Below are 16076 nucleotides of genomic sequence, written 5' to 3'. Positions count from 1 at the left end.
GAAAAGGAAAAATGAAGGATAAGTCCTGGTTACCTTGGGCAACTTGGGGGAATGGTAGTATCATTTATGAGGTGGGGGGTCCTGGGGGAGGAATCAGTTTTGAGGGAGGAAGTGAAGCGTCTTGCTTCAGGTACCTGAGGCATATCAAATGGACAGTTGGCTGGACTGTCGGGAACTCTGGAGGGTCTGGAGAGTTAGAGCCATTGTTCTGGGCGTCGACAGAAAGCCGTCGCGCTGGTTGAGACAGAGGGGTGCTGGAGCTTTAACGAGAGAAGTGTGGAATTGTCTTAGAGGTTGAGAGAGCAGAATCATTAGGGAAGTGTAGTCATGCTGGGCAGTGTTGCATGCCCTTTGAGGTTTGTGGTTTTGAATCTAAAAAGTGAAATCAGCCCGCCTGTGTGATTTTTCTCCGGCAAACTGCAGCCGCTTGGGTACAGGGTAGGTGGACAGAGGCAAGGAGAAAAGGCCCTTAAGGGAGTTGGATAGATTCTAAGTTAGTGAAGAAGGAACTGAGGACAAGAGGAGGGTAACGGATGATGGGAAAATGGTGAGGTGACTGAATCGGGAGCTTTGCTGAGGTAAAATGACTGGTGAGTGGGAAGTAGGAGAGCAAGGAGTTTTCTGGAAGGGAAGAAAGTTGGGGGTTTGAAATCTGCCTGGGGGAGGTGATGTAGTTACTGGATGGGGTTTTTATTGTGGAAAACGTCTGTAAAATTGTGGGTTTTTATAGAGGAAAAGATGGGTGGTGAAGAGGACTGGGGAGTGATAGATGAGCCACCAGGATGTTGCAGGGAGACCAAAGCAGTGGCCGAAGACAAGCGGGGCAAGCGCTGTCTGTAGTGACAGCGGAGTGCCGGGAGGTCAGTCGGTGACAGGGCTGAGGGGCAGCGGGCAGTAGAGCCCCCGGCATGAGCTCAGAGAAGCTGATTGGGGCAGGGTGAGGACTGGGTCAGAGGACGTGGCCGTGGGGGCCGAGATGCTTTCCGCGGGCCATCTGTCCTACCAGCCTTCCCCTTTCCGCTTTGTAGTCCGTGTCTCCCACGGCATTCCTGGTACAGGACAGCCTGAACTCTTACTGCTGGGGGGTTGAAATGGGCTCTGAACATGTATAGAAAGTAACAGTTTTGGAACGCTTTGTATTCCAAGGCATTGTTTTATAAGGGGGAGATTACCTTCCATGTCTTTTATTCAGCGTTGATCGCACAATGCGGAGTGTCTCATTCTGGAAACTACCTTGTATGCGTGATCTTCTGGGGCTCAAAAAAGCTTCATCGCAAATCAGATGAGTTCATGATTATGAACTGGTTTTGAAAAGGAGTGAGCGTGGCTCAGTGATTCTGGACCCTTTTTGATGGCAGGGATCTTATTTTTAGTAAGTTTTCTTTTTAAAAGCTAATTCTTGTTCTCATGGGATAGTTGTATATTCAGTATCCATTGAGAAAATGCTAAATGATAAACTACTTTGAATTTAGAAGTACTTAAATGAATTTTGGTTTTATTAATGATGACAGCATTCACATACACTTGGAAAATGTTAGACACTTGTTCAGTCTGTATTTAGAGCAGTAAAGAAAATGGTCTTCAGAAAGTAGAATGTGCTTGATGGATTCAGACTTGGCAAAAACTCTCAGCACTTTCCCAGGGTCACAGAGCTCACAGATGATTAGAAATCGCTTCTGTGATGTAGAGAATATAAGTGCAAGGTATTATTATTATTAATTATTGTAATTACTTAGGACCAGATGTTATAATAGTATTCATTTTAAATGGCATCCTGCCAGCAGCAGGTGATTACCTAAAACTATTTTCCTGGTGTACTTATTAAGCTTTTTCTCTCATGTCACGGAACTAAGGAAAAGGTGGTTTATTAGAAATGAAATCCAGATGGTCTCAAACAGCTCGGTAGTCATTTAAAGTTATTAATGTAACTGCAGAGCCTTGAAATACACAACCGTTATTGCCAAAGCAATGTAATCCCAATCTGTTGGAGCATACATTTTTGGAATTATTTTACCTGATAAATTACTGAATTTCATAACTCTTATCAGCATACCGTTTTGAGGTGTGAATGTATGTGTTCAGTTCAAAGAGCTACAATTTACACAAAGCTTTGAGTTCCACTGGGTTTCATGTTTAATTTAGGGGATGGAGGTAAATTTAGCAGTAACACTAATAGCTCTCGGGTTTGTAACTTTCTGGAATTACAGACAGAAAGTTTATTACGTTTTGCAAGTGGAATTTTAAAATCCTACTTGGCTCATTATTTTGTGAACATTTTTCAGGGAGAAAGGTGAAATGAAATTAGCTACATTCTGCTGTGGGCTTGATTAATCCTGGGCAGATCAGTGGCTAAAATAATGATCTTAATAATACCTTACTTAACATTCATTGTTTATTTTAGTCTTATAACTCTCAAAAGAGACAGGACATTTTATAGACTACCACATGCGATTCATAGAGGTTGGCTTATAGCCAGTAAGTCAAACAGCTATAATATCTAACCACCTCACCTTTGTACCTTTTATCCAAAAGTTTCAGGAATGGCCAGCTGGTGGGTCTGTCAGCATTTACGGTTTGGCTACCTCTCCTAAACTGTGGCTGGTGAAAACATGAGTCTAATAGAAGTTACAAGGCACACAGCCTTGAAAGCAAAGCCCTGTGACTTGCTAATTTCAGTATTGGGAGCTCTTGAGTTTGTCTCCTACCTCAACTATTGCAGTATATGTAGCATACAGGTCATTTTGTTAATTTCACTTTATTTTTTTCTTAATAAGCAAGTGAATTACAAGACTTTACCAATGCTGTGGATGTTTTTCCCTTCTGATTATAAAAGTAATATATACTTTTATTGTAGATTTTTTAGGAAAGCATTTAGAAAATTAAAATTACCCATAATCCTACTGCGCAGAGAGAGCTAGTGTATTCCCTATTTATTTGTAAATATTATGTAAACATAGAGTTGAGTTGATATTTATAAGTCATATCTTAACTTTTTTTTTTTTTTTGTAAGTCATCTATGCCTAACGTGGACTTGAACTCACCACCCCAAGATCAAGAGTCATACGCTTTACTGACTGAGCCAGCCAGGCACCCCATTTCTTCCTTTTTTCACTTGCCATTTTCTCATGTCACTAAAAAACCTTAATTCTTCATGTCAGATGATTATAAAATATTCAGCTATATGGATATACCATAGTTTATTTAATCATTCCTCTTTTAATTGCATATTCAGGTTGTCTCTGCAGACTTATAAGTGGAGACATTCAATTTTAGATGCTTACTCTGTGCTTAATTCTTGGGTATTAGAGCATGGATGCGGCTTTCAGAGAGAACCAAGGAGAAGTGAGAGAAAGCGGTGGAGACAGAGGGCATGGGAGTGGCCCTGCCTCTTTACCCATTTCCTTATGACTGACACAAAGTTCGTTTCTTTAACATAAAAAAGCTTCTTTGAAATACTGTGAAAGCTACCTTTGTTTATAGAGCTGAATGCATCTTGTATTTCTTTAGGGATAGGTCCTTGGAAATAGAATTTTTTTTTTTTAATCTTTATTTTTGAGAGACAGCATGTGAGCAGGGGAGGAGCAGAGAGAGAGGGAGACACAGAATGCAAAGCAGGCTCCAGGCTCCGAGCTGTCAGCACAGAGCCTGACGCGGGGCTCGAACTTACGAACTGTGGGATCATGACCCGAGCTGAAGTTGGCTGCTCAACCGACTGAGCCACCCAGGTGCCCCGGAAATAGAATTTTTGTGTCAAAGCTCTTAATGACTATGGCCAGATTGTCTTCTGTAATACTACATTTTACCTCCATCAGCAGTATATGAGAGTTTAGGAGTCATTAGACCTTGAACTACATTGAGCACAACCTTTTTTAACTATATAAGCGTTTTCTTGCCTTAATTAATATTTCTTGTATTGCTGACCAATTGGAGCTTTTATTTGATAAATTAAATAGACATTTCATTTCTTCTGAGTTGTCTATTCATTTCCTTTCCTCATTTTTCTGTCAGAATTAGTGATTTTCTTTTCTTTAAGATTTTGTTTTATTTTAAAGTTTATTCTTTTAAGGGGGGGGGGGGAGAGAATATCCCAAGTAAGCACCAGGCTCCATGCTGAGCCTGACTTGGGGCTTGATCTCATGACTGTGAGGTCAAGACCTGAGCCACAATCGAGTCGGACACTTAACCTTCTGAGCCACCAAGGCACCTGTGCGATTTTATTTAAGTACTCACAACCCTGAGATCAAGAGTCACACCTTCTTCCAACTGAGCCAGCCAGCTGGCCTTGAATTAGTGATTTTCTTACCAGTTTGTATGAGAGTTCTTTCTGTTAGTATGCAATCTTTTGTCAAGGATTTTTCTTTTTAAGGACTTGTTATAAAACATAGTTATCAATCTAGTTTTCTGGTGTCAGCTAGCCCATGTGATTTTTTTCAAGGCCTGATAATATGCTGACTGGTTATAACTCTACATAATTCAGTTTTTAGATTAACTGCCTATTTTAAGTAATGTTGATAATGCATTTTGTCTTTCCAGAAAGAAGAAATAATGTAAATAATTCACTGTCCAAACTTTGAGGTCAGAGGTGAGAAGGAAGGTCAGGAAGACTATGGCCTGGCCAAATATTTTTCAAAGAGGAACTCTGTTCTCCCGATTCAGCCATCATCACGTTGTTGTGTTCTTGCTCACCTTCTTCAGGTATGTGGATGGATTGCTAAAACTGTTCTCTTGTGTGTTTTGGTTTGTTGGTTTGTTTGTTTGTTTGTTTGTTTGGGAGAGGTACTTACTGCATGGCAAGTGTTGAATGCACGAGTTGGCATGGGCTTATGAACTGGCTAGTTATTCTTTCTGTTGTACTTTTTGGTAGCCCCGTGGGCAATGTTTGCCCATATTTGGCCAAAATGTTTGGCATTTTTGGTTGTCACACTGGGGGAAGGGGTGCCACTTGGAGTGGATAGAGACCAGGGATGCTGCTACAGACCCTACGGTGCACAGGCTGGCCTCCCACAACGGAGAATTTTCAGGGCCCAAAATGTCAGTAGTGCCACGGTTGAGAAACTGTGGTTCAACATGAAACTCTTTCTTTACTAAAACCAGGAGCTTCAGAACACAGGATGCACGTGTTCAGGATATGCCCTGTGCATCCTTGAGAAGTAAAGTAAAAATTGTATGAGACAATTGTAAGGAGCGTGACCAAGGAATCATCAGTATTTGTGATTCTGTGGCCCTTAGTGGCTCTCTTTAGTGGTCCATAGATGACATAAACCAGGCTGTTTGGTTTTAGGAGCCATGTTACTTATAACCCTGTGGCTCAGCTGTTTTGATGATTTCTTCTGGGTAGATTTTCTTTGGTTAATCTTTATTGAAGGCACCACAAATGATGTGATAGGTTTGTTTGGTTGTTTTAAGGCAGAACTAGGAAATGGTTCTCTAATTGTGTAACAGTTGATAGGTAGTTTTGGATGCTTTTTTTAGGGATAGCCGTTTGTTGGGGATGAGAGGAGGCATCAATATGAGGAAAAGACAGGACTCAAGAGAAAGTTACTGAGTGGCTAGTACAACAACAAGGGGCCAGTGGTTGCTAAAGACTTAAAATTGTTTACAGAGCTGCCTCCATGATTTAAAGTCGGTTGGGATCAATCACGTTTCTGTCTTCTAGGTGGAGGGATAAGTTAGGAGTGAACACAGAGGCTTATATAAGAAGACTAGTTAAGTTTTTCTTTTAAAAAAAATTTTTTTTTTTAACATTTATTCATTTTTTGAGAAACAGAGTGTGAGTGGGGGAGGGGCAGAGAGCGAGGCAGACGAGAGTCCGAAGCAGGCTCCAGGCTCTGGATGGAGAGCACAGAGCCCAATGCAGAGTTCAAACTCACTGTGAGAACTGTGAGATCATGACCTGAGCTGAAGTCAGATGCTCAACCGACTGAGCCACCCAGGCACCCCCAGTTAAGTTTTTCTTTTGCTTGGCAGACTGTTTCAGTTGATAAAGCAAAACTTTTTTTTTTTAAGAGAAGAATTCTAAAATTGAATAAAACAAATGGGTTTTTATTGAATGCCATTTTCTTTGCTATTCATTCAGCTGTATTTTTCTCTTTTGCAGTTATTCGTTGCTCCACGCATCAAGAAAAACTTTTAGCAATGTCAAAGTCAGTATCTCTAAGCAGTGGACCCCAAGTGCTTTTAACAAGTCCATTAGATTGCCTGTAGAGGTAAGTGGAACAAAGTGCTAGGACGGGTTCAGGAAGCGAGCCATGCCCACCCCTAAATTCCTCTGAAATTCTTCTAGTTTGTTTCATTCATCTGCTTAGGACTCTGAAAAATGGCTGTTTCCTATGGCATAAAATCCAAACTATTCTGCCTGATTCTTAGCTCGCCCTGACTCAGACCTGTTTTACTTACCGTTCTATCCAGCTGCTTTCTCACCGTTTTGAAGTGACACAGTTCTGGTGAGACTGTTTTTTAATTGAGTTGCACAAGCACCTGTACTCATTTCTGCCTTTGAGATTTTGCTCATGTTCTTTTTTAGGCTCTTTCTCTTTTTTCCTTCCCATCTAAATCTGGCTTTTCCCTCTGTGGCAAGATAAAATGCCACTTTTTCTTCTTTTTTAGGTAATCTCTGCACCCAACGTGGGACTTGAACTTGCAACCCAGAGTCCAAAAGTCACATGCTCCACCAACTGAGCCAGCCAGGCCCCCCTAAAATGCCACTTTTTCTATCAAATTTTTTCCTAGCTTCCACTAATTCCTGCCCCCCACCCCCCCATCTGAACTGTGTACGGTGTGTTACATAGTTTAATGTCTCAGTATTTAGGTACCTTGTGATTGTTTCATTTGTTTGTATCTTGCTTAAGAGTCTAGAAGTCAGGGAGTATGTATCCACTTCTTTGAATTCATTATGGATCAAGTGAATCCTTTGATGACCAGTTGGAATGGAGATGCTATTCTTTACGATACCCTATTTCAATATACAAATCCACTCCATGCATTATTTTAATGTTTTCATGTTTATTTTTCAGAGGGAAAGAGAGGAGAGAGAGAGACAGAGACACAGAGAGACAAAGCATGAACGGGGGAGGGGCAGAGAGAGAGGGAGACACGGAATCTGAAACAGGCTCCAGGCTCAGAGCTGTCGGCACAGAGCCTGATGCGGGACTCAAACTCATGCACCACAAGATCATGACCTGAGCTGAAACCAGGAGACAGACACTCAACTGACTGAGCCACCCAGGTGCCCCACTCCATGCATTCTTTACCACATACCTTGAGTTCTACTTATGTGGAATTGTAGATACATATTAATATTCTTGGCATGTCTTTTTTTTTTAATTTTTTAAAACGTTTTTATTTATTTTTGAGACAGAGAGAGACAGAGCATGAGCAGGGGAGGGACAGAGAGAGAGAGGGAGACACAGAATCTGAAGCAGGCTGCAGGCTCTGAGCTGTCAGCACAGAATTGGATGTGGAGCTTGAACTCATGAGCTGTGAGATCATGACCTGAGCTGAAGTCGGACGCTCAACCGACTGACCACCCAGGTGCCCCATAACAGGAACTTTTAAAAGGAAAGATGTTAGGAATAGAGGGTTAGATTTCACACTGAGTCTTGACAGTGCTGTGTGCTCCCTGAGTACATCTAAATGATCAAATGACTTGTCACAAACCTTGGAGTGCCCTTGAAGGGGTCATGTGCTCTAACCTCTCAACCAGTATAAGATGCTTTCTTTGTCATTTTGAAAGATGATCACTCACCTTCTGCTTTAATACTTCTAGAAAGTTCTTTCTTATGTTAGGGAAAAGTATTCTGCTGTTTAATTTTGATCTTGGGTTTTCTTCTGAGCCATTCGTAGTGGTCGATTCCTGCTGCGTGACAGCCTGTTGAATATTCAGAGAAGACCTTTCTTCCTAAGTTTCTCTCATTTAGGCCAACGTGCGTGGTTCCTTGAACTGTAGTGTAGTGGTGCTGTGTGCTGAATGTGATTTTGCAGGTGCAGTCTGATTAATATACAGAGCAATAGGATTTGATTTCGGCACTAAGTTTCTGGTTATGCTGCCTAAGGCTGCCTTTGTTTTTTAGGTAACTGAGTTTGGCCGCCCCCAAGACAACCTCCAGGTCTGATGATTCACCAAGAGGACTCACAGGACTCAGCTTATAGTCATATTCATAGCTGTGGATTATCACACTGAAAGGATACAGAGCAAAATCAGCAAAGGGAAAAGCATAGGCTGAGTTCTGGAGGAAGCCAGGTGCGAGCTTCCAAGAGGACTTTTTCAGTGGGGTCGTACAGGATGTATGTGATTCTTCCAGCAGCAGGTTGTGACAACCTGTCTACCAGGGAAGGTTATTAGAGACTCAGTGCCCAGGGTTTTTATTGGGACTGGTCACACAGGCACCTTGTGCCTGACATGTACAAAAATTCCAGACGCCTAGGAGGAAAGGTTCAGCATAAACCACATTGTTTGTACAAGCAGTTTAGATACAGTGAACCACTCTTAGTAGGAAAGGATGGGAACACTCCCAAAATCCAAGTTCTCAGGTGCCAGCCAGGGGCCAAACTCACAAGTAGGCGTTTTTGAGGAGAACAGTCTCAGGCCTGCTCTGTTAACTCTTTATTGCCAGTAACCATGTTAACATTATTAGCTCTTGTGGGACTTGTATTAACTTTTCTTCTTAGGCGTTTATTTATTTACTTACTCTAATTGCTGCTAAAATAGATTTCACCATTCTGGTTTTTCAGAACTGTGGGTTGAGTACTTTGGATGGGTTGGTTATATAGAAGTCACGTTCAGACTTATCCTGGAGATCTTTGTATTTCCGTCTATGTTGTGGTGGAGAGCAGTGCTGACCTTCCATTCCTTTCTTTACACTTTAAGGTCTGGGTTTTTTTCTTTCCTCCTCTTTTTTAAGCCTACTGCTGGGAGTGGAACAGCTGGGGTGATATGTACTTTTCACTCTTCCTGTGCTTCTGTGTCTGTAACTGTCAGCGCTAGCCTCCATTTGAGACTTGCTTTCTTGTCTGAAGTGGGAAGAGTTCTTAGGACCAGAAGTTTATGGGGTGCCGGAGTGGCTCAGTGGGTTAAGTGTCTGACTCTTGATTTTAGCTCAGGTCATGATCTCACGGTTCTTAAGATCGTGCCCCGTGTCGGGCTTTGCACTGACAGCATGGAGCCTGCTTGGGATTCTCCCTCCCTCTCTCTCTTTCTCTCTCTTTCTGCCCCTCCTCTGCTCATCCATGCTCTCTCTCTCTCTCTCTCTCTCTCAAAATAAATAAACTAAAAAAAAAAAAAAGAACCAGGGGTTTATGTAAAATTATTCTGAAAAATAGTTTGCTAACATAGCATTAAACATTTAAGTGTCCTGAACAGCATCATCAAAAATTACTTATTATAGTTTTCATTTTAATGCATAGCTATCTTAGATGCTTTACAAAAAGAATTAAGCACACATAGTCTCTTCACCTGAGAATTTATCATGGATCCCACTGGTACGGGTGAACACTGAAAATAGGGAACAGAACATAAAATCTATGTTCAGAGATAGCAAGGAGGTAATGGTTAAATTTGATATTTGAGGACAACTTGACTGAAAATTGTAAGCAAGATTTTGTTCTATTAAATTAAAAAGCCTTACCTCCCCAGACAGTACAGTCCTTCCAGGAGAGCAGTGTGATTGAGTCTAAGCTGTCCAGGAGAGGGTAGCGGGACTCAGGGTGTCCTCAACACTCTGTCTCCAGCTCATCCACAGCTGTTCTCCCCCAGCAGAATCTCACGGAAAGCGATACCACTCACTGTGGTCAGAGAGCAGACCCCAGAACGGAAGTCAGCTTTAACTCATTCTCTGTGCACCACTTCAGGAAGCTCTTGTCAGTAGTTCCCCACCCCATGCCTCGCCCTCACTCTGTGCTAAACATTCTGACTTAGGAAACCCCCACGCACACAATTTCATGCTTCCAGGAAGTGCCTCGGTGCTTAGTACAGCCCCTCCCCCCCACAACACGCGGAAACCCGACATGCATACGGGCCGGGGGAGGGGGGCGGGGGTTCCCATGTTAATTGTATGTGCATGCAGGCCAGCTCAGCTACACCACTGCAGTGCATGGGATTTCACCGTGTGCGAGTCATTTCATTAAACACTGGGTGATTTGCTCTGTATGCATGGACCATTTCTCACTAGTATGTATCCTTCTGACAAGTCTGTCTGACTTCGGTTGTTGAAGGGAACTTTCTTGACTAGGCTTGTTCTCTTACCCTATTTTCTGTATCTTTCTGTTAGTCCTACTTTGTTTTTTGTTTTTGGTTTTGGTTTCTTTTTGTTAAGTCCACTTGTTAAGTAGACCATCAAAAGTATATTTCAGCTGAATTCTGGTAGTAAAGCAAAAGAAAGCTATTTGAAATCTGTCCGTCCTTGTGAAAGCCACACCTGCAGGGAGTTTTGGTGACCTCTTGAGAGAGTAAAGAAGGACTCCTGAAACTTGGGGCAGCTGTTTGAGGCCACTGTCTCTAGCTCACGTTGATGTGTGCCCAACAGGGCTTGGTCCTGGGTCCTAATGAGCATCAGGGCGGAAGATGGTGGCCTGAGGCAAAATGACTCGAATTGGGGAACTTTAGGGCCCCACTTAGTGCCTGGAAATACCGATCGATCATTGTGTGGGCTGCTCTTTTCTCTACGTGACAGCGCGTGAGGTGTTGTTAAAGGAGCAAGACTGATGCCTGAAGCCACACAGAAATAAGTCCCAATCCTTTAGAATCACACTTTATGCATTCTTTTATAATTTGGGGATTTTACTTTCTGTTAAACATTTTTTTTCTTTATTGCTGATTGTGATTTTTCTCTTTAATATTCTAAAATCTTTTTTTTTTTTAACGTTTATTTATTTTTGAGACAGAGAGAGACAGAGCATGAACGGGGGAGGGTCAGAGAGAGGGAGACACAGAATCTGAAACAGGCTCCAGGCTCTGAGCTGTCAGCACAGAGCCTGGCGCGGGGCTCGAACTCACGGACCGTGAGATCATGACCTGAGCCGAAGTCGGCCACTTAACCGACTGAGCCACCCAGGCGCCCCAAATATTCTAAAGTCAGAATTTCTTTCCTGTAACAACCCATCTCAGAAATCATTTATTCTAGGAGTTCTCTCAGTTTTTGGGTTGAGGACCCCAAAGAGTTTTTGGTTTTGTGGGTTTACATTTATAGATATTTTAGAAATTAAAACTGTTTTAGAAATTAAAACTGAGAAATTTAGGGGCACCTGGGTGGCTCAGTCAGTTAAGTACCCCACTGCAGCTCAGGTCATGATCTCGCAGTCTGTGAGTTCGAGCCCCGTGTCGGGCTCTGTGCTGACAGCTCGGAGCCTGGAGCCTGCTTCAGATTCTGTGTCTCCCTCTCTTTCTTTCTCTCTCTATCTCACAAAAATAAATAAACATTGAAAAATTTTTTTAAAAACCTGAGAAATTGGAAAAAAATCCACCTCATCTCTTTTTTAGTTATTTTTAAATGAATTAAGTAAACCCATAATGTGTTAACATAAATGGCATTTTATAAAAAATGAGTCTTCAAGACAAAAAAATCACTTCATGAGGAGAATGACATTGATTTACATTTTTGCAAATCTCACATGTGGCTTAATAGAAGATAGTAGATTTTCAGTCTGCTTCTGAATTCAGTCTCTTGCCATCTGATCCTTTGAACTGTTTGAAGAGAATTTGGCCTTCCACAGATACACAGTGGAAAGGGGAGAAGTACTTTAAGAGCTTTTTCAGCTGATTGTGGGCATGTGTCTTTGATAGTACACCAGAATTTGACAAGTGGCAATTTCTTAAAGGTTAGTTGCCATGTGGAATCTGAAACTGTATCGATTAGCTTTTTGTACGCTTATATTAAGATCCATTTGTCTGTCTTGTACTTTGAATGGATTTTGAAGTGACAGGATCATTTCGTTCTTTTTTGAGGACATATCTGCCAAATACCCAAATCTGAATAACTGTGGCTCCTCTGTCAGTCATTCTTCCAAGTAAAAAAACCGTATTGTGGCTCGCTGCACATGTGCTCTTCCTCGGAACAGCCATGGTGCCTGGATGTGCCGAGCACTGGCACACAGAATATTAGAGATAAGCGGACTTGAGGGCCAGATTTAGTAAATTTAATACTTTTTGCTTCTCGCCAAATATTTGAGCATCTAGCATGTACCAAGGACATTCTTAAGTGAAATCGGCCTGTTTTTGTTTTTTTTGTTTTTTTAACTGTGAGCGTGGCCATAAAGAATATACGATTAATAGTAGGGTCTGGCGTAACGGCCTTGACTCATGCTGAGCCACGAGGAGTTTTACCCACCGCTGCATACGCGCCGTCAGTGCAAAAGAAGAAAAAAAGCAGCTCACGTTTTCGTATTGTGCAAATAGCTTTGACCTTGCAAACCCTCTCGTGTGTGTTTCCTTATCTACAGAGTGCTGATTTCCTCTGTGCAACCTCCCCAGGGCTCTGTGAGGGCGGGCAGAGGCCGTAGGTGCAGGTGCTTTGAGAGAGAGAAGGACTGACAGGTACCAGTGGGGACTGACCTGGCTCTTGTGTTGTTGTAGATCTGGAGCAGCAACCATTTGTTCCCCAGCGCAGAGGAGGCCACTCTTTTCCTTGGAACGCTGGACACCATTTTCCTCTTCTCTTATGCTGTGGTAAGTTTTAGAATTTGAGGGTTTTAGGTTGAGGAAAGATGTATATGGAAATGACTGCACACTTGTCAAGTGTTTAAGGGATTCTAGAGTTTCCTGACCCAGGAGAGTTCAGTTTTGCTGAAGTTTATATTTTGTGTCCTTCCCATCCATCTACCCAGCCATTCATTCATTTGTATCCATCTGACAAATATTTACTGAGAACCTGTCATGTGCCGGATACTCTTCTAGTCTGTGGGAGTTCATCAGTGAGCAACACAGGAAAAATCCCTGGCTTTATAAAGCTTACATTCTTGGGTGGGAGCTAAGGAGGACCAACAGTAACACGGCGCTGTACATAAGCAAATAAAGAGGATGGGTGAAGGTGATAGGTGCTGTGGAGAAGAATGAAGCAGGGAAAGGGGGATACATAGCCCCGGGTGGGAGTTGTAATTTAGGTAGGACGGCTGGGGAAGACCTCGGGTGGGAGGCTGTATTTGAGCCAAGACCTGATGTGGGTGAGGTCTGGGTGATTAGAACAGAGAGACAGGAAGTGAGGCCAGAGAAGGTATGGGGCTCAGACCTTTAGGGCTTTGGTCCCTTTGTTGGGGCTTTGACTTTAACGTTGAGTGAGATGGGAGCCATGGAAGGTTTTGCGCAGATGAGTGCTGGGATCTGCCCCGTGTTTGTACAGGTGCACTTGCTGCCCTGGGTGACTGAACCAAGGGCAAAGGCAGAAACAAGGAGACAGGTTAGGCTCTTCCGGTTTTGAGGTGAAGGATGATGATGTCTCAGATCCATGGTGGGGTAACAGAGGTGGGAAGAGGTAGATTTTACCTGTGTTCTGAAGGTAGAACCAATAATTCTTTTTCCTGTTGCGTGTGGAATATAAGAGAAAGAGAGGTGTCGAGAACAACTCTAGGGTAGAAGTATCATAGCAGAGTGGAGGACGGTGGGAGGGGTAGGCTTTGGGGGCAGTCTCTTTTAGACAGGTTACATGTGACATACCTATTATTGCCCAAAGGATGAAGAGTAGACATTTGATTATGTGAGTCTCGAGTTCAAGGTAGAGGCTCAGCCTAGCGGTACAGATTTCAGAGTCTTTGGCATCTAGATAATTTTCAGTTAGGAGACTGAATGGAATCATCCAAGGAGCAGGTGAGGATGAAGAAGAGGTGCGACAACTGAGCCATGGGGCTTCTGTTATCTCGAGGCAGGGGATGTGAAGAATGGGCACGTGGGGCAGAGGTGCAGCAGTAAAGGGGGAGAACCGAGAGATGGTGGTGTCCTGGGAGCCATACCAGCATGGCAGGCGCTAATTCTCTGTCCAAGGTAGTCGTCTTGGATCGGGCAGCTGGGATCTCTGGTTGCGGGAGCTGTGTGGTGGCGGCTGAGCTCAGGCCGCGGGGAGCATACTGTGAGCCGTCCGCGCTTTTCTCCCAGGGTCTGATTTCCTCTCTTGCAGATGTGTCCAGTTATAAAAAAGCCTTTGATTACGAATATCCAGGTGATGTGAAACACCAAGTGAAAGTTCCAGAGTAATCTCTGAGTGTTTCTTTGGGCAATTATTGGAATATCTTTTCTTCAAAGAGGAAGCCTGTAGTAGTAGAACAGTTGGAGCAGATCGTGGATCAATTAGCCTAACTCTTCACCCTGGGCATTTTGAGTAGGAAATCCCAATAACATGGTCATTCAGCTTTAGGTGGAGCACCCCCTGTGGGTGGAGCACTCCCTGGAGTGCTTGTCACTGAGCCTTTACGGTGTATGTTAAGAAGCAGCATCGTCCAGTGCAAAGACCACCTCTACCACAGTCAACTGGCTGTGTCATATTTGGTTTCCAAATGGAATTTAACCCTTTTTTGATCTTTAGTTTCCTCTTCTCTAGAGTTGCGATCATACCTGTCACTAGGATTCAGTAGGTTTAGGAGAGAAAGGGGCCACGAGCAGTCAGTGATCATGCTTCTTTATATGGAGCCGCATGTCCTGGCACTTCAGGCATCATGTAGGCATTTGGAATAGCACAGAATAAATTGGTTCCCCCATCTGAAACATTGAGAGATTTTCTTCACCCCCTTTACTGTCTGTAGCATAAGACGTGTGAGTGGCAGCTATAGAACATAGAATCTGAAGCTTACAGGTGTTTCTTTTGAAGTAGTGACAGGTCGATGATGAGACATACCATCTCTTTTCTCTAGTATAGATACAGTCAGTGTGTCACAAACACCTATACCTGGATTTACGTTTTCAGTCAAGACATTTATTCCTTTTACATATTAATGGAAGAAACCCAGTGTATTGCCCTTGGCTCCTTAGTCTGCCTTGCGGCCGTGACCACTGGATTTTGATTCTTGCCGCTCAGTGGGAGGAGAGCAGGAGGCAGAACGTTTGTACTTATCTTCAACTAATTATTGGCTTTGTGCCCCTATACTCCCTGCCTCGTGAAGTCATGAAGCCCAAGGGTCAGATTAAACAGGCAGTGCTTGTGCCCCAGAAGCTTCTGTTGTGCAGGACGCGTTGTGACACATCTTGATTTCAGAATGCAAATGGCTAAGTGGAGCCCCTGTGGGAATGCACATCGCTGATCCTTACGAGTTAATCTGTTCTAGAAAATGAAATATATTTGTGTGCTTGTTTCATTAGTATTTTTGCTTTGTTTTGTTTTTGGTTTTCCAGTCTCCTTTTTAGGCAGTGATGGGGATCCACTTGTGATAGAACCAGAGTTTACACTGGATTGTGGTATTTGGGTATGTGAGTTTATTTACAGTGTAATGTGCAGAAACCCACTGTTATTTCACGAAACGTGTGTGAAACTGACGGAGACAGCTAGTCTGGGCTTATGAACGAAGTTTAATTTTGAGTCATGTCAGTGTTTTGTTTCCCTCACCTGCATCGCATTGTATCTTCCTGTTTTTCATGTTGTGTCATTACTCAGAGCTGTAAAATAAACATACTTTATTTTTAGGGCCTTTTCATCAGTGGAATTGTTGGAGATCGGCTTAATTTGCGATGGGTTCTGTCGTTTGGCATGTGTTCTTCTGCACTAGTGGTAAGTTGAAAAGGTGTTAGTGTTATTATCGTCATCATCAATGTTATCATCTTGATCAGGTATTTTGGAATCCAAGTACTCTCTCTATTTCTATATGTAGAACAGGAGAATAGAATTAATCTTCCATTTTTTTAGTACCTTGTGTGCCTTTTCAACTTGAGGGAATCTTTTTATTTTTTATTTTTATTTTTTTTTAACATTTATTTATTATTGAGAGACAGAGCATGAGGATGGGAGGGGCAGAGAGAGGGGGGAGACACAGAATCCAAAGCAGGTTCCAGGCTCCGAGCTGTCAGCACAGAGCCCGACGTGGGGCTCGAACTCACAAACTGCAAGATCATGACCTGAGCTGAAGTCAGATGCTTAACTGACTGAGCCACCCAGGCGCCCTATCAC

At 42.9% G+C, this 16076-nt stretch overlaps 1 protein-coding gene across 11 annotated transcripts in view; it reads left to right on the top strand.

The window, feature by feature from the left end:
- Nucleotides 1-16076, top strand: part of SLC37A3 (solute carrier family 37 member 3) — a 154488-nt gene that overhangs the window by 4141 nt on the left and 134271 nt on the right. For 10 of the 11 annotated variants that reach the window (XM_023250630.2, XM_023250629.2, XM_023250625.2 and 7 more), the window contains 4 exons: nucleotides 4534-4695; nucleotides 6098-6206; nucleotides 12566-12658; nucleotides 15597-15680. In XM_023250630.2, the coding sequence (XP_023106398.1) occupies nucleotides 4607-4695; nucleotides 6098-6206; nucleotides 12566-12658; nucleotides 15597-15680 (375 nt within the window). In that variant the 5' untranslated portion in view covers nucleotides 4534-4606. Of the gene's footprint in view, nucleotides 1-974; nucleotides 1373-4533; nucleotides 4696-6097; nucleotides 6207-12565; nucleotides 12659-15596; nucleotides 15681-16076 lie in introns of those variants that run through there. The other variant, XM_045052846.1, reaches the window with a different exon arrangement.

Source organism: Felis catus, chromosome A2, assembly GCF_018350175.1.
Source record: "Felis catus isolate Fca126 chromosome A2, F.catus_Fca126_mat1.0, whole genome shotgun sequence".
NCBI classification, from domain to species: Eukaryota; Metazoa; Chordata; class Mammalia; order Carnivora; family Felidae; genus Felis; species Felis catus.
Note: the sequence above shows the minus strand (reverse complement) of the source record. Positions and strands in the feature narration are given on the sequence as shown.